The 15,736-nt window shown below is 56.9% G+C and overlaps 1 protein-coding gene across 7 annotated transcripts in view; it reads left to right on the top strand.

Annotated features, from left to right (window-relative positions):
• TTC28 (tetratricopeptide repeat domain 28) overlaps positions 1-15,736 on the top strand; it is a 641,796-nt gene that overhangs the window by 596,911 nt on the left and 29,149 nt on the right. For all 7 annotated transcript variants that reach the window (XM_045081529.1, XM_045081528.1, XM_013063444.2 and 4 more), the window contains one exon: positions 13,821-13,965. In XM_045081529.1, the coding sequence (XP_044937464.1) occupies positions 13,821-13,965 (145 nt within the window). The remainder of the gene's footprint in view (positions 1-13,820; positions 13,966-15,736) is intronic.

Here is a 15,736-nt window from a genome sequence, read left to right as displayed (position 1 = left end):
GCAAAGAGGCAGGCAGAGAGAGAGAGAGGAGGAAACAGGCTCCCTACTGAGCAGGCCCAATGCGGGACTCGATCCCAGGATCCTAAGATCATGACCTGAGCCGAAGGCAGTGGCTTAACCCTCTGAGCCACCCAGGCGCCTGGCTTTCTACTGTTTTGAGTAAAGTGGGAAGGACAGTGCCACGGTGGAATTCTTCAGATACCGTCGGTGGGTAAACTGCAGATGGAGTGAAATTTGTATGCAGCAGGTGGTCGCCCCTAGAATGGGGACTCACCTGCTTTTCTTCGGACCCCACCTCCTGCCTTTCCTATGAGATAAAGCCAAAGACAGGCCATGAGGCCTCCGTGGCCTGCCCGATCACAGGCCTGCCAGAAGCCAGTCAAGACCTTTCAGGGCTTTGGGCATACGGTAAGAAAGGGGTCAAAGCAGGACTGTCTGAGACCCTAGCTCATCATCCCAGCGTGGTAACGGCTGTGGATTTTGGGTCATGGAACTGCTCATTTTGGAAAAATGGTTTTCGTCCTTCACCTCTGCTCTGACGTAGGTCTGATGAGCACAATACCATGGATTAATTTGTGGGTTCATTTAAACAGTGCAATCTCAGGTGAGGACTGGGCCAGCCTCAGGGCTGGGTGGGGAGCCTGGGCCTCGCTGCTGTCTGCTCTGCAATTAGCTCCCTTAGCCACATCAACAGACACTTCTAATCTTCACCTTTTAGGGGCTTCTGAGGGCAGACTGTATGAGGGCAACAACTGTGTTTCTTCAGTTTCAACACAGTTGAGGCATCAGGCCTCAGACAGTTTGCCATGCCAAAGGCTCTCGGCTGCTTCCTGATGAACCCAGGAAGGAGGTTCTGGTTTCCATCCAAGGGGAGTAGCGTTATAGAAGGGGCCACAGAGGCAAAGGTGTCTCTGTCAACCAGCACAGTGCAGGCTTTTACGAACTTCCAGTCTGGCCCTGCACCTCACAGCCAAAGGGCACACGCACGCTAGGGGCTGGGGACCCAGGCAGGAGCAGGGGCCAGCACTGACTTCAGGCCATGCCTGCCAGTGCCCCGCCGGCAGGTGCCTTCCTGTGTCCCCCACACCTTGAGGGTTGCCAAATGCCCAGTCCTGCTCTGCCCTGCCCTGGGGTCCCAGGCCTCCCTCTCTGACCCTTCCTTGTCCAGCGATCTCCTTGAGGAGGTGAGCTGCTTTGTCGTTGAATGGCAATGGCTAAGAAGGGGCTTGTGTTCAGATTCCTGCTGGCGACTAAGGGCTTGAAGACACTGGTCCCTCAGAGCCTTCGGAGGGAAGTGGTGGCAGCCGTGTGTGTGTGTGTGTGTGTGTGTGTGTGTGTCTAGGGCCTTGTGTGCCAGAGCAGCAGCAGCAGCTCCCCTCCCCGAGGCTGCCCAGCAGGGTGATCCCTGGGGTCCTTGGCCTTGTGGTTCCGGGCAGTTTTCCAGGGTGGTCTGGGGAGGAGGCTGCCGCAGCTGGTGCACATGGAGTGAGACTCAGCATTAGAGCCTTCTCTCTTGCCACCCCTGGCCTTGTTGTCTGTTGTGTCTTTGATTTGAGGTCTGCACAACCACTGATTTTCTTTTTGCCAGTGTGCGGTGGTGGAAACCACACTTACATGAGTGCGGGGCCCGCAGCGCCAGTGAAGACAGTCAGGAGTCTTTCCTTGTTTAGCCCCCTGGCCCCGGGGCGGGCCCACTCAGCATAACGGCAGCCCTGAGGGGCCCCCTGGCCTGCATCCCTCAGAATGCTTCCGAGTTACCAGTTATGCAGACTGCTGATGGCTGGAGGGCCCACGCCCACGTAGGGGTGGGGGAGATGGGGTCCGCGCCTGCTCATGGCTGAGCCTGTGAAAGTCAGGTCACAGTTGCTACTGGGGATCGGAGAACGGGACGGCTTTGGACTGCACCCCAGATTCAGGGTCTCAGGGTGGTGCCATGGCCTTGACGGTGCACCCATCCGGCATCAGGGCCAAGATCCCAGAGAAATATTCAGATCTCTGTTGCTACCGCTGGCTCAGTACACACGCTAGGTCTGGATTTTTCCAAATTTATGGCAGTGTGTGACATGGTGTGCAGGGGGAAGCCTTCCCCGGTGCCCAGAAATGAGTGGCTAGAGCCTACACAGAGGACAACCAAGTGTTCTAGAGGTGCCACAAGGGGCCAGGGCCCTCCCTCGGGTCTCTGCCACCTTTAGCTAGCATCCCAGCCATGCACCAGCCCCCTCTAAAAGGAAAATAGGTTGGTGAATTGGTAAATGAGACTCTGGGGCCTGGTGGGAGTCCTCCAAGAGAATCCCCCACAAAAGCTGAGTTCCTGCAGGAAGGGAGGAGAGGTATTGCCATCCCGTGGAAAGCAGGCTCCTGTGACTGTGGGCTTGGTAGAGGAGAGCCTAAAGGACAGCCTAGGTGACAGCGGGCAGGCCACGGTGTGGCTGTTGTGGCTCCAGCATGGCCCTTTCCAGAATGGTGCATCCCGTGGGCTCAGCCACTTGCTGCTTCCCACTGGAGGGGCTGCTTCCCAGGCAGAGGACCTCAGCAAGGAGAGTTATTGGATGTGCAGGATGTGGCAGGACTGGGAGGCTGCCCTCTAGATCGGGTCACCCCATGTTGGGGATGGCAGGGGGAAGCTCCTGAAGAACCCTCAGAAGTGCTTGCTCATGTGTCCCTCCAGGGGACCATGTGGAGGGGCATCAGCAGCACCTGATTCCCCGATCCCACCCCTACCCGCCCTACCCTGGAGAGTCAGACCTAGGCAGTGGGGAGGGAGGAATGTTCCCTGCCCTGCAAATCCATGAGCCAAAGCCTGGCCTGCGGGGGAGGTGGGACGAGATGAGGGGGGCACTGCAGAGCAGACTGGGGCCCACTTCTCCCAGATTCCTGAAGGCACAGGGAAGAATAGTGACTGCAGAGAAATAAAGCTGACCCCATAAGGTCAGCCCCATCAGTCTGCTGGAAACCATGCAGACCTGTAACTGTCTCTGCATTTGTGTCACGCATGTGTCTACATGGACGCATGGTTGCAGTTCTTTATAAACATCCGAATTGCCCCTGCCTCCGGTGCCGCCCCAGAGCAGGCTGCAGGAATGCCGCACACTCCTGCACAATGGGGCTCTGGCTATGCCTGCGTTCCGTACAGCTAGGCATTTTTCCCTGGAGTGGCACATAGTTGGTGGGGAGCCTTGGGCTCTGGGGCCAGGCAGACCTGGACTTGGGACCTTTCATTAGTTGGGTGACCTTGAGCCTTTTATTTTTTCATCTGGAAAATGGAGTAGTAATGGGAATTATGAGGATGATATCCATGTGGTGACAGATAAACAGTGTAGTAAGCAGTTTCTCTCTCTCCCCACCTGGTCTGAGGTTTCTTTCCTTCCCTTTCTTTCCCTTTCCTTTCCTTTTCCTTTCTTTTCTTTCCTTTTCTTAGATTTATTTACTTACCTGAGAGCAAGAGAGTGTGTGTGAAAGCAGAGGGAGAGGCAAAGGAAGAATCCTCCGGCAGGGTTCCCACTCAGCAGGAGCCCAGTGAAGGGCTTGATCCCAGGACCCTGAGATCATGACCTGAGCTGAAATCAAGTTGGAGACTCAACCCTCTAAGCCACCCAGGCACCGCTAGGTCTGAAGTTTCTGTGGCACCAAAGGTCCTTTGGTGGGGGGGGGGGAGATGGTGCAGGAATCAGCTTGCTGCTCCAGAACCTGATGATAAGATAGTTCAGTGCTTCCTCCCCTAACAGCCTCTCTCAGGCCACCGAATACCAGAAAGACTTAGAATCAACGCAGAACGGTAACCCAGCTAAATGTCTGTTATGGCCATAGCTCAGCTTCTGACTGGTATCCTACCAGCCCTGTCCTCGGCTCTTTGGTGGTGGCCCTGTGGCTCTGGGCCAGGACTCTGTCTTGCTCTCCTGCTGGAGCCAACAAGAAGGCTGAGCATTCTCCCCAGTCCTGACCTGCATCCCTGCAACGGTGGTAATTCTGAGCAGGGGTCTTCCTGCCAATAGCTGTTCCTTCCATAGGTGGGTCCGTCCCCAGGCCTCAGGCAGGAGCCCCTGTCCTGGCATCCCGCTGATCAGTAGGCACACGGACCAGCCCTCCTCAGGACCCCTGCTGCCTAGTGCGCCACCTCTAGGTATCTGCCAGCTTCCTGCTCATGGGACACCCCTACCCCCTACCCCCACCCCCATCTGTGTTTCTCTGGGGGCAAATGATGTACAGGTGTGATGTTAGGAATGCTCTATCAGAAGTCACTTGAAAGTCACTTGAAAGGCCTCAGCCCTGACCCAGACTTACTGACTCAGTCTGCCTTCTATATAGAAGTGCTGCTCGGCCTTTGCCTAAGGCCCACACCCTGTACAGCTCCTGAAGGGTGCTGAGCCTGGCCTGCCGCCCTGCCCCCGGGGCGCCTCCTGCATTCTGCTAACTCTAGGTCACCTCCCCACAGAGACCTGCCAGGTGAACCCTGTAACATTTCATTTTTGGTCTCCAACTCTCTGTCTATTCCCGCTGCCACGACCTTTCCTGGAGATTCACTGTCCCCCTGACATGGCCATTTAATGCGATCCTAGGAGCACACTTGCCAGGTCACTGATGCTCAGCAAATTTTCTGGCCCGAGTCTCCCAACTTGTCAGCAAAGATCTGGGCTTGGTTTCCCACAGGCTGAGCCTCCATTGGTCACACTGCTGTCTTCACCACTCACCGGGCCTGCAGGCCGCTCGTCTTCACCTCCTGCCCTGGTTGGAGTGCAGTTCTGATCAATCACCTTCCCACTCGAGGTCCCAGGGGCCCCAAGGTAAAGTGGCAGAGCTTGGTGTTTGAGTTCCCATGGCCTGGCTCCGCCACTCTTCCCACTTCCCACTGCATTCTTGCTTATGCTCTGTCCTCACCTGAAAGGACCCTGGACCTGCCCTTTCCCTCCTCAAGGCCTTGGCTTGGGCATGGGACACAGCCAGGGAGGGCTTTCCCCTGGGGTCCTTCTCCAGAAGACCCTTTCACAAATCCATCTTGGTTTGCCCTCACTGGGAATACTTTCCTCCTTCTCTGAAATTCCAGGGCACTCTTACCTGTCAAGAAGGAAGCCATGGAAGCCATGCATCCTAATTACGTGTATCCGTGCCCTGTCCTGTCCCAGGCTGTGCCCTCCTCTGGGGCCGGATCACATCTGATGTCTCTCTGTGTCCCCCAGGGCACCTTGCCACCTGCCTTGTGTTGAGTGGGTGCAGGTACTTGTTTGTTCATTAGGGGAAGGAGGGAGGGTGGGTAGAAAGGAAGGAAGGAAGGGAAGGAGGAAGGAAAGAAAGGAAGGAAAGGCCACTGGCTGGGACTGAGACAGACAAGAAGAGCCATGGCACTGATGATGATGATGGTGGTGGTGGATGTCTGTTGCTTATTTACTGAGAACCCCGCACCGTGCTAAGTGCTTTCCTCGCATTATCTTAGCCAATCCCTACAACAGCCGTGAGGGGAACAATCACAACCCTTTCTTAAGGATGAGGGTCCTGAGACTCATTGCCCAGGGTCACACAGCTCGTCAGTGACAGAGCCGGCTTTACGGTCCAGGTCTGTCAGTCTTCAAAGACAGTGCTCTGGTCCCCAAATTCCTACCTGTCTAGCACCCCTGCCAAATGATCACAGCCTTAGCTTGAACTCCTCCAGTGACGGGGAGCTCATGGCCCCCTGAGGTGGTGTTTTCTGTCTCTGGACAACACTAATACAGCTCTGGAGGTTCTTTAAGAGCCAGTACATGAGTCTCCACAGGTTTGTTGGACACAAGGGAGGCAGACATGTTTGACTCAAATCGTGTACAGGGGCAAGGCCCTCTGGAAGGGGGTTTTCCTGTGTTATGGGACACGCATTAGCTAGACAGACCACCACAGGATCTTTGTTTCTTCTCTCCATCCCTGAGTCCATGATAAGCCTGTCCCCCAAGGACTGCCTGGCTGGGGGCATCTGTCCCAGCTCCTGAACGTAGTCAGGAGGAGATGCCTGTGCAAGGCTGGCCTGGGCATCAGGTTTTCCCAAGGCAGAATCTGCAGGGTTGGTTGTGGGGGCCTCATATGCATTAAAACAGAGAGCAGAGCCCCCCGACTGAGCAGAGGCGGCCACTCCTCTGGGTGAAGGTTTGTGCCACAGTCCTTCACCGTGGCCACGAACCTGCCGACACACTGAACGTTCTAGGAGAGTCCAAGAGCAAGAGGCCAGAAGCCACGTGCAGCCACTGGCTGGTCCTTGAACTAAAGAGAAGCCAGCATTGCTGGAAAAGCAGGGGTCCCTGCTTGAGCCCACCCAGCCTCAGCTCTCCTCCTGTGGAGGGAGCCAGACCCGGCGAGCCAGGCAGTTGGTAATTAAGGAGGCGAGCAGGCAGAAAGCACTGGCAGCTTCCTGAAGAAGTACTTAAAATGCCTTTGACAGCCCTCCTCTCCCAGAGGAGACAGCCCTTTGTGCGAGATGTTCAGCAGAGAGTCACTGAACGCTATCAGAGACCTTTTTAAATTGAATTGAGGCATCTCTGGCTACTTGAATATAATGGATTTGCCAATTAATTTTTCCACTGGTGCCTTAAACTTGTTCAAATCTCAGGCCAGCTCCAGTCCCTCAGAAGACTCAGTTCAGAGTTCGGAGCCCTGGAGGGGAATCTGAAGCATCCTGGGCAGGATTGAGGGCGGGGAGGAAGGAAGCAAAGGGCTCAGCTCACTGTCTGGTGGGCATGCGCCCAAGAGCAGGGTTCGCTGTGAGGGGGAGAACCCCTCTGACCAAGGGGGAGGGGCTCTTCGGGCTCTACAGGAGCAGAGGCAGCGCTCCTTCTGGCCCAGGACAGGCATGGCTCACCCCTGCGGCTGTGAGCCCTGATGGTTAGCTGCCCAACCCAGCCATTAGAAAGTGAAACTGTCTGATAAAGACATCCTGAGAAGGTGAGGAGCCGAGTCAGAAATATGGCTGAGAAAAGGCAGCCCCATTTGGAGCAAGCTCCCCACTCCGAGCAGCAGCCTCCTCGCTCCTCCCTGCCCCCCAGTGCGGCCCTGACCCGGAGCTTAGGTCCTGCTCACAGAGGGCCCCTGGAGACCAGTCTCCAGGGAAGGCCTTCTGTCATCCTGGGGGAGACATGCATTCCAGATGCACTCCAGATGAGGGTTCGGGGCCTGAGATCAAAAGAGCACCAGGCCTCGGGCTCCCCAAAGGACACAGCCCTGACCTCATGGCCTTAGGCAGGAAGCTTATCTCTGTGCTCCCCTGTAACAGCAGAGGGTCTGGGCCTGCGAGGGGAGACCCACCTTGTGTTAAAGATTCCCATGACCTGCGCACGTCACAGCCTCGATCTAGCCCACCCTGGGAGATGTCCCATATGGGGACCTCCCTCCCCCCTCCTTTCTGGTGGTTCGGAAGATGTCATATCTTGGTGTGCCCTGCTATAAGCCCTCCTGGCTCAGCTTCCTCCAGAGCCCCATGCCCAGAGAGACGGGAAGGCCCCGAGTGCCTGGTGGGAAACTGAGAGCAGATGGGTAGGACCAGGGAGAGAGGTGGGAAAAAGAAAACCCACTCCAAGGCTGCCTCAACCCTCCTGCCTGCCTTCAAGCTTCAAGGCCACATGTGCATACACACTTGGGACTGTCTCAGGCATTCCTCCGTCCTCAGGATATTATAAGCTCCAGGAGGACAAAAAGCAAGTCTCCCCTTCACTAGTGCCTCTCTGCGGTCACCCCAGGTGGGCTTCCGGGGTGGGGGCAGTCACTCAGGAAGCTGGACAGCTACTTTCTCGGGCACCCTCAGGAGAAGAGGCCCAGCAAAGCCAGTTCCTCCCTCCATAGATTTGCCCCTTTGCGTTTTCATACTGTGGCACCTTTCCTCTCTGCACCCCAGTGCTCTGCTGGGGGCTCCTGCCTCCTCCCCAGATCGGGGAATCCTGTTCACAGTCTACCAGGATATTCCCTGTGAAGGGCTACTTATCTCTGGGTCCGATGTGAGTAGCGGAAAGCCAAAGCCAGCTCGTCCCTGTGAAGCTCTGGTTCCTCCCGGTGCTTTAGCCACACTAAGCTCTGGGTTGCTGGCTCTTCTCTCCACGCGGCAGAGGCAGGAGGGACAGGATCTCACGGCCTAGTGGCTCTGGCCATCCCTGGTGTGGTCAGGTTTGAGCGGGGCCCCTTTGTAGTCTCTCCCAAGGGAGGGTCCGGCCCCTGCTCCCTTGTTTTCACCTGCTAGTCGGCTCTCCAACTTTGAACATGAAAGCATGAGAACTCAGTGTGTGTGTGGAGGGGTGGGTGCTTAGCATGTGCATCTGTGTGCCCAGTGACCTAACTGCCCCCTCCAACGGAGCCCTGATGGGAGTGGCGACTGGCGTGGTGCCTGCAGTTTGGATGGAACCTCGTGGTGTCCCCCTCCGCCTCCCTTGGGGCCCCGCTGGTTCACTGGGCAGGAACACACGCCCAGCCCGGACAGCCACGGCTGGGCGGCTGGGCGCATGGGCCGTGTGCTGTGTGAGCCCGAGCGAGTCTGAGCACCCAGGGTCTTCTGCAGGCCCGTCCCAGTTAGAACTCGCCCCTTTTTGGGAATAGATTTCTTCATCCGTGGAAGGAGATTCATGAGCAGCACAGGCCGCCCAGGCCACCTGGTGTTTGTCATCATTGCGGAGACATCAACAATGCCCTGATGCGTCTGCCCTCCTCCGTAGCGCTTCACACATCATCTCCGGCCCTGCATTCTGTTCCTGCAGAGGCCAGGCAGCTTGCGCCCTGCTGCCGGGCTCCCTCCTCCCCGGCTCCGGGCTTGCGCCCTCTCCTTCCCCCGCTACCACCCAGACAGCCGTGCAGGGGAGAAAACGAATATTTCTCCAGAAGTAAATTAATAAAAATCATCTGAGGAATGAGCTAATAAAGGCGGTGTTGTGTGAGAAAATCTCTCTGCCGAGAGCTAGGCTGTCAATTAGCCCCGCGGGGTCCCTAGCAATAAATGGACGGGCCTTGAGGAAAGGGGGCCAGTGCCACCTGCTGGCGCTATGCGGTGGTGCAGCTGTGAATCCCGACAGCCGGGTTGCTCCCAAAAAGCTGGAAGCAGAGCGGCTCCCAGGAGGGGCTGCCTAGATGTCAGCTCCACCTGTAGGGACCCAGCAGCGGGGAAGGTGGGGATGGGAGGCAAGTGCAGGTGGGCAGGTCCTTCAGTGAGTCCTGAAGGAGGGGAGGAGGCACGAAGACCCCTCCCATACCAGGTGGGAGGTCTGCCTGGCTCATACCTTCCTCTTTGGCCTGTACAGGTCCCTTACTCTTTTGGAGCCTTGGTTCGTTATCTGTAAAGGAGGAACAACCACGACTATAGGGCCCTGAGGGGGTGTGGATGCGGCAGACCTGGCAGACATGCGCCCCTCCTGTGGCTCACCCTCCTGCCATGAGGCAGTGTCTGCAGCTGTGTCTGTGCTCCCATTCTGAGAAGTGGAAGGCACCGTTCTCTGTCTTCCAGTCAGATTTCCGAGGCAGAGAGAAGGCAGCCAGGCTGAAAGGTCCCACAGAAGGCACCACGGCGCAGTCAGCAAGCTCCCCCCATGGAGGATCCTTGGCCCACCCCGTGGCCGTTCTTTCACAATGTGGTCGCTGCACCAGGAAGGAGGCAGGAGTGCCTTCGAGGACAGCCCAGGGCTCCTCATCCCACACACCAGTTCCCACCCACCACCACTGCCAGCTGGGGCTCAGAGCCCTGGGGGACCTGCTGCCATTTGGCCATGACTCTGATCCTCTCCGAGGTGGTTGTGTCCACAGTGTCCCCTGTCCAGGGCAGGTGATGGCACCTGAAAGCTGCAGGCACACAGGGCGCTTGCGGGGAGGACTGCTGAGCTTCCGGCTCTGGGGGCTGGGGCCGTGGGTCAAAAGAGCCTCAACGGTTTCCTAGCAGTGAGTAGATTTTTAATATATTAAACCTAAAAGAGACCGGGCACCTGGAGGGCTCAGTCAGTTAAGCGTCTGCCTTGGCTCAGGTCATGATCTCGGGGTCCTGGGATGGAGCCCCAGGGAGAGAGCTGCATGGATTAACTGTGACTTCAAATGATGGTTTCGGGTTGTTTGGTTTTTGTTTAAACATGAATGGAATATTTGGGGGGGCTTTTGTTTTTCACTTGAAAATGGCATCTCGGGCACCTGGGTGGCTCAGTGGGTTAGAGCCTCTGCTTTCGGCTCGGGTCATGATTCCAGGGTCCTGGGATCGAGCCCCGCATCGGGCTCTCTGCTCAGTGGGGAGCCTGCTTCCCCCCTCATCTCTCTGCCTGCCTCTCTGCCTACTTGTGATCCCTGTCAAATAAATAAATTAAAAAAACAAACAAACAAAAAAAAAGAAAATGGCATCTCTAGGGATAGGGGTCCTCCCCTGAACAGAAGCACAGATTGGAGGCTTGATCTCTGGGGCTTCCTGGCTGACCAGTGTAAGCCGCCACGTTCTGGGTCCAGGTGTGCCCACCCAGGCGGGGATCAGGGCCTGGGAGCTGTTGCTCCGAAAATGATTCATCCGTGACCCACCAGCCCTTGAGAGGGACTAGGGTGAGAGTGTGAGAGATCATGCTCACACGGCATCCAGGGGTGGAAATTAGCAGGGATTGATGATGTAAGCTTGGGCTTGACAGCTGGGGAGAGAACAAGACCAAGGTGCCACAGGCAGGGGCGTTCAGCTGAGACTTGAACAAGGGGCCTAGCCCCTGGCAGGTTTGTGTGACCTGGGGTGCCCAGGTCCTGGTTCTTGAAGAGTCTGCACTGCCTGGAAACAGATGCTCAGAGAGGGTGTCCAGGGAAACCTGCTCAGAGCAAACAGATGTCTCGATCGACTGTGTATTTACCAGCCCTGGTCAAAGGCATCTGATGGGTTCTCCATCAGACTGGCCAGGAGTGAGGGTGGGGTGTCATATGGCCTGATCACGGCTGCTGTGCAAAGTCCAGCCCTGGAGACTACTGGGAATGTTCTCAGGGAAGGGTCATTCTCTGAAGACCTTCCTCTGATCTTGCCAGGGAAGGAATTAGCCTGGGGCAGGAGCTTCCTGTTCAGGCAAGCCTGATGTTTAAGGTGGTACCTGGCCTCCCCACAGCATAATCCCAGAGCCCCAGGCCCACCTGGTGTGCTTGTCCCCCACACTCATCACCCCAGGCACTCCAGTCTCTGTCCCCCAACATCTGTGCCTTTCCCCACAGTGTTCGTCCGCTCAGAATGGCCTCCACCTTGTCCACGGGCACGCTAACTCCAGATGGTGGTGCCCACATCAAAAGCCCCTCTCCCAGAAAGCCCTCTGTTGGCTCTGCCTGACCAGCAGTTGGTCAGCGTCTTGTGACTTTGGTATCCCCAGACCTCTACTGGAGCTGCCCACTTTCCTCACAGCCTGGTGCAAGGACCCCACAGGCCTGCCCCATCATGGGCAGGGCCCATATGGAATAGGTTAGTGTTGTAGGGCCCTTTAGATGCCTCTGGAACTTCATGGATTTCAGTCAAAAGACACCATGGCCATGGGTGCTTGTGCTCTGGAATCCTGCCTGTGTTCCCCTCCCTCCTGCCAGGTCTTTATCTCACTCACTGACCCATCAGCTGAGACTCCCGACAACTTTCCGTGCTGGATGTTTTCTCCAATCCTGACGCTTCATGCCTATGGATAGCATTTCTCCTTTGTGCAGGTGCAGAAAGCAAGGTCTGGAGCCCCAGGCTGGGATTTGCACCCAGCAGGTCTGCCCCCAGATACCTCCCCAGCTCCCTAGTTCCCTCCAGACATGTTCCTTCCCAGGCACTGCCTTGGCCACTTCCAGAAACCATGTTTGGGCACCACCCCCTGCCAGCATTATGCCCTGCTCAGGCCTCCAGGGAGTACCCTGCCAGTCATGGTGAGCACCTGTGGCCACCACATTGTCTGGGGATGTGGCACTCCCCCTGGACACCTGCAGCTGGATTAATCAGACTCAGGTGCCCCCCGGGGGTTACAAGGCCGCTATCTGGGCAGGCACCTGTCTAGGGGGTGGAAAGGGAGGCGCGTGGGGAGGGGACACTGAGTGGTCCTGTCGCCGCCTCGTCCTACTGACTGTGCGGGCTTTGGGGGCTGTGAGCTCTGTCTGCCGAGGATGAAGGCGCACACAGGCCCATGACAGACACTGCGTGTTCTGCCAGAGCATCTCCTCTGGAGAGCAATTTGGTTCTCTCCTTCAGGGGACCATTGCTCTTTGCGGCGTGTTCTGTGGAATTTAGTGCGCCTCTCAGTGTCACTGCAGGGCGATCTCTGCTTTCCTGGCACCGATGGCAAAGATGCGCCGCAGTCCCAGTCGCTTGGAATGACGTGTTTCCTGAGTGGGCGAGACAGAGGCACAGACGTGAACAGGCTCCCAGGCCTCCAAGTCCTCTACTCTTCTCTTGCGGGGGCGGTGGCTGCTGAGGGCGCTCCCGGCTTGGCGGCTTGGCGCGGCATGGCCCTGGAATTGAGGTCAAGGGGGATATTGTTGAGAATGCTGAAAAGAGGCGGGGGAAGCCTGGGGCAGAAACCATACCTTGAAAACACAAATGGTCATGGATCCTGGCCAGGCCCAGGAGGGAAAGCTGCCTTCTGGTCTTTTCTCAGGAAACACTAGAGCTGCCACCCCCAGTGACCCAGAGTATTTACCAAAACTTGGAGGTATATCTCATAGACTATCCATTTTTTTCTCCTTATGTGTCCTTAAGGACATAGCAGAGACTCCAAAAATGTACATTGTGTCTAAATCAAGGTTAAGATACCACTGACTGTCCAGCAATAATGCAGAGAATGTCCCCCAAGGCTGTGCTGAGGCTGCAGGACGGGTAGGGGGCAGCCTGGTTTCTTCAGTGGAAATCCACATGTCTCCCGCCTGCTGTCTCTTATGCTCACCTGTGCCATGTGGCCTCTGGAGGCCCCCAGGGCTGACAGCAGGGCCTGGCATGTAACCGGTGGTCAGGAAACCTTCTTTCTTTTACTTTTTCCTCCTTTTTTTTTTTTTTTAAAGATTTTATTTGGTTATTTATTTTAGCAAGAGCAAGCAGGGGCAGTGGGGGCGGGGGGGAATCCCAAGCAAATTCGTCATGAGCAGGAAGCCCGACGTGGGGCTCTATCCCACCACCCTGCCATTATTACCTGAGCTGAAACCAAGAGTGGGACGTGCAACCAACTGAGCCACCCAGGCACCCCAGGAACCACTTTATAAGGGAATGAATGGTCTTGTCCTGTTTCAGGAGTGTGAAACTCCAAGCTCTTGGGATCGAGAGTGCCATCTGCACTGATTAAACTGCCTGGCAACCCCCGCACAGAAGCCAAAAGCAAAGCCCAAGTCTGCAAGTACCCTCGAGCGGACCCACCATGCGGGAGCTGCAGGGCCGGGGCCTGTAGCTCGCCGGGGCCCAGGCAGTTTCCCGGCCGCTGACCCGAGCCCCGGGCTGGGGTCAGCACACCCCTGGTCTTGTCCATGGCTCCTGCCGAGAGAGCAGTTGGCTTGGGAGCACTGTCCTCCCTGTCCGCTCGGTGGCTGCTGCTGATTCTAATGGTCCTCACGTTTGCCTGCACACAATCACTTCACACGAGGATGTAATTAAATCCTTTGAACAGCACTTTGGGACATCTGATTATGCAGAAAAACTCCATAGAAATGTAAGCTGTTGTGTGCAGCTGGTTTACCCTGCGGTTTCTGTCAGTGCTCACTGTTCTGTGAAAATTACCTGAAAGGAAGGTGAGGAAGGCGAAGCCGGGAGGGAGGCCGGGCTGGGCCCCGCTGTGCAGCCTCTGACCTGCCTTTTCCAGGACCCGGAGCGCTGCGGAGTGAGCAGCGCGGCCCCGCCGGCCCCGCGTGGGCCCTGCTGACTCCCCCGGCCCTTCTCTCCCCAGGAGCTGCCAGAGCATGACGAGCTTGGTCAGCAACACCATGTCGCCGTTCAAGGACGGGACCTCCTCTCTCCCCAGGAGGCAGAGCTCATTTGCCAGGCCCCCGCTCCGTGCTCTGTACGACCTGCTCATAGCGCCCATGGAAGGGGTAAGTGTCCCTCCGCCCTGGGGCCCAGGGGCTTCTAGGCGTCAGGACTCATCATTTCCCATTCAGTGCCCACATGTGCCCCTTAGATATAAAATGGGCTCCTGAGACAACCGGGGACACACATCTCTCTCCAGCTTTCCAGTTAGTGTCTGGAAGCGCATTCTTGGCTGGCTGCTTATAAGGGGGAGATGCCCCAGGTTCAGGCTACCAGGTTAAAGCCTAGCGTTGCTCCTTTCCAGCCAGACAAATCTGGCCTCAGTGCCCTCCTATCTTCTCATCAGACTTTGGGGCCAAGGGAGGCGCAGGGCTAGGCCCATCTCCACAGTTGTCAGAAGGAACCACGCCATCCATGTGAGCCCCGAGCAGATGGCAAGAGGGGTGTGCATAGCCCTACCTTGTCCTGCTGGGAAGGCCTCCCCATCTCCACCTCTCATTCGAGGCTCTCAGCAGGGCTTTGCTTTCCGCTGAGAACAGATCCCTTGGCCTCTGCCACTGTCAGGAGTCACGGACTCCATTGCAGAGTCTGACGTCAAAGACACCCTTCCAGCTGGGATTTCTCGAGAAGGCTGAGAATGGCTCCTGATGGGTTTCGGTGTCTCTGGACTTTGGATAACATCCTTCAGTCCGGATATGGCGCTCTTAGCGGGTGGGGGAGACCAAAGGGCTTGTGGGTTTTATGAATCTGAATGGTGAGCCTATCAGATGGCTTCATGGATGACTGTATTAGCTCTGGCTGCTGTTAACAAAACACTGTGAACTGGGCGGTTTAGACAACAGACGTTTATTTCTCATGGTTCCAGAAGCTTGAAGTCCGGGGCAAGGGTGCCAGCAGGTTCGGTTGTGGGGCAAAGGCCCTCCTTCTGGCTGCAGACAGCCCCCTTCTCATCGTGTCCTCACATGGTCGTTCTGGCCTTTCCCCCTTCTTGTAAGGGCACTAACTCCATCGTGAGGGGACTGTCCTTGTGGCCTTGTAAACCAAGTTATTCCAAAAGGTCCCACCTCCAAATACCATCCCACTGGGGATTAGGGTTTCAACATATGGATCTGGGGGGATACCAGCATTCAGCCCATAACCCACCCCAAGGAAAGCCCAGAGTCCCGGCAGTCATGGGGGCCTGGCTGTCGGGTGGGGAGGGTGTGATTGACAGGCCTTGGAGAGCAGGCTGCAGGCCTACGCGTCCTAGCAGCTGTCTGCAACCGGGTGGGAGTTTTGTCTCACAGACATTGGGGTGGCCCCTCGGCGGCTCGCTCTTCCACTTCAGCCAGCTGGCAGAGATGAAGTGTGTCCTCAGAAAACCCTACCTTGACAGTGACGCCTTCATCCCCTAGAAATATTTGCTTATGCATTTCCCTGGCCGGCCGGCCAAGGATGGGTGTCAGCCAGCCCAGTATTTTTCAGAAGGCTGCCTGCCTGCCAGGCCCTGCAGACTTCCCTCACTCAGGGACCCGGGGGTGGTGAGGAGCCCAGAACTTTGGGGGCTGGCAGTTAGGACTCAAGTCTGACGCTGCCCTTCCCTGGATGGGTGATCTTGGCCAAGCAGTTTCTCCTCCTCAAGTCTCTGTGTCCTCATTAGAAAATGAGACGATGCCACGGAGCGTGTCAGGTCCCAGCAGGGCTGGGCTTCGAGGCGTGTGAGGAACGCATGGGCCAGCTGCAGCGGCAAGAGGGCCCTGGCGAGAGGGGGCCACCGCGCCCACGTCGCTGCCCCTTCCAGCACTTCAGGGCCGCTGGTCCCGTCAGCACAGAGGCCCGGGCCTGTCTTCTCCTTCC

The sequence above is a fragment of the Mustela putorius genome, unplaced genomic scaffold, assembly GCF_011764305.1.
Source record: "Mustela putorius furo isolate JIRA1106 unplaced genomic scaffold, ASM1176430v1.1 tig00000578_pilon_pilon_pilon, whole genome shotgun sequence".
In the NCBI taxonomy this organism is placed as follows: domain Eukaryota; kingdom Metazoa; phylum Chordata; class Mammalia; order Carnivora; family Mustelidae; genus Mustela; species Mustela putorius.
Note: the sequence above shows the minus strand (reverse complement) of the source record. Positions and strands in the feature narration are given on the sequence as shown.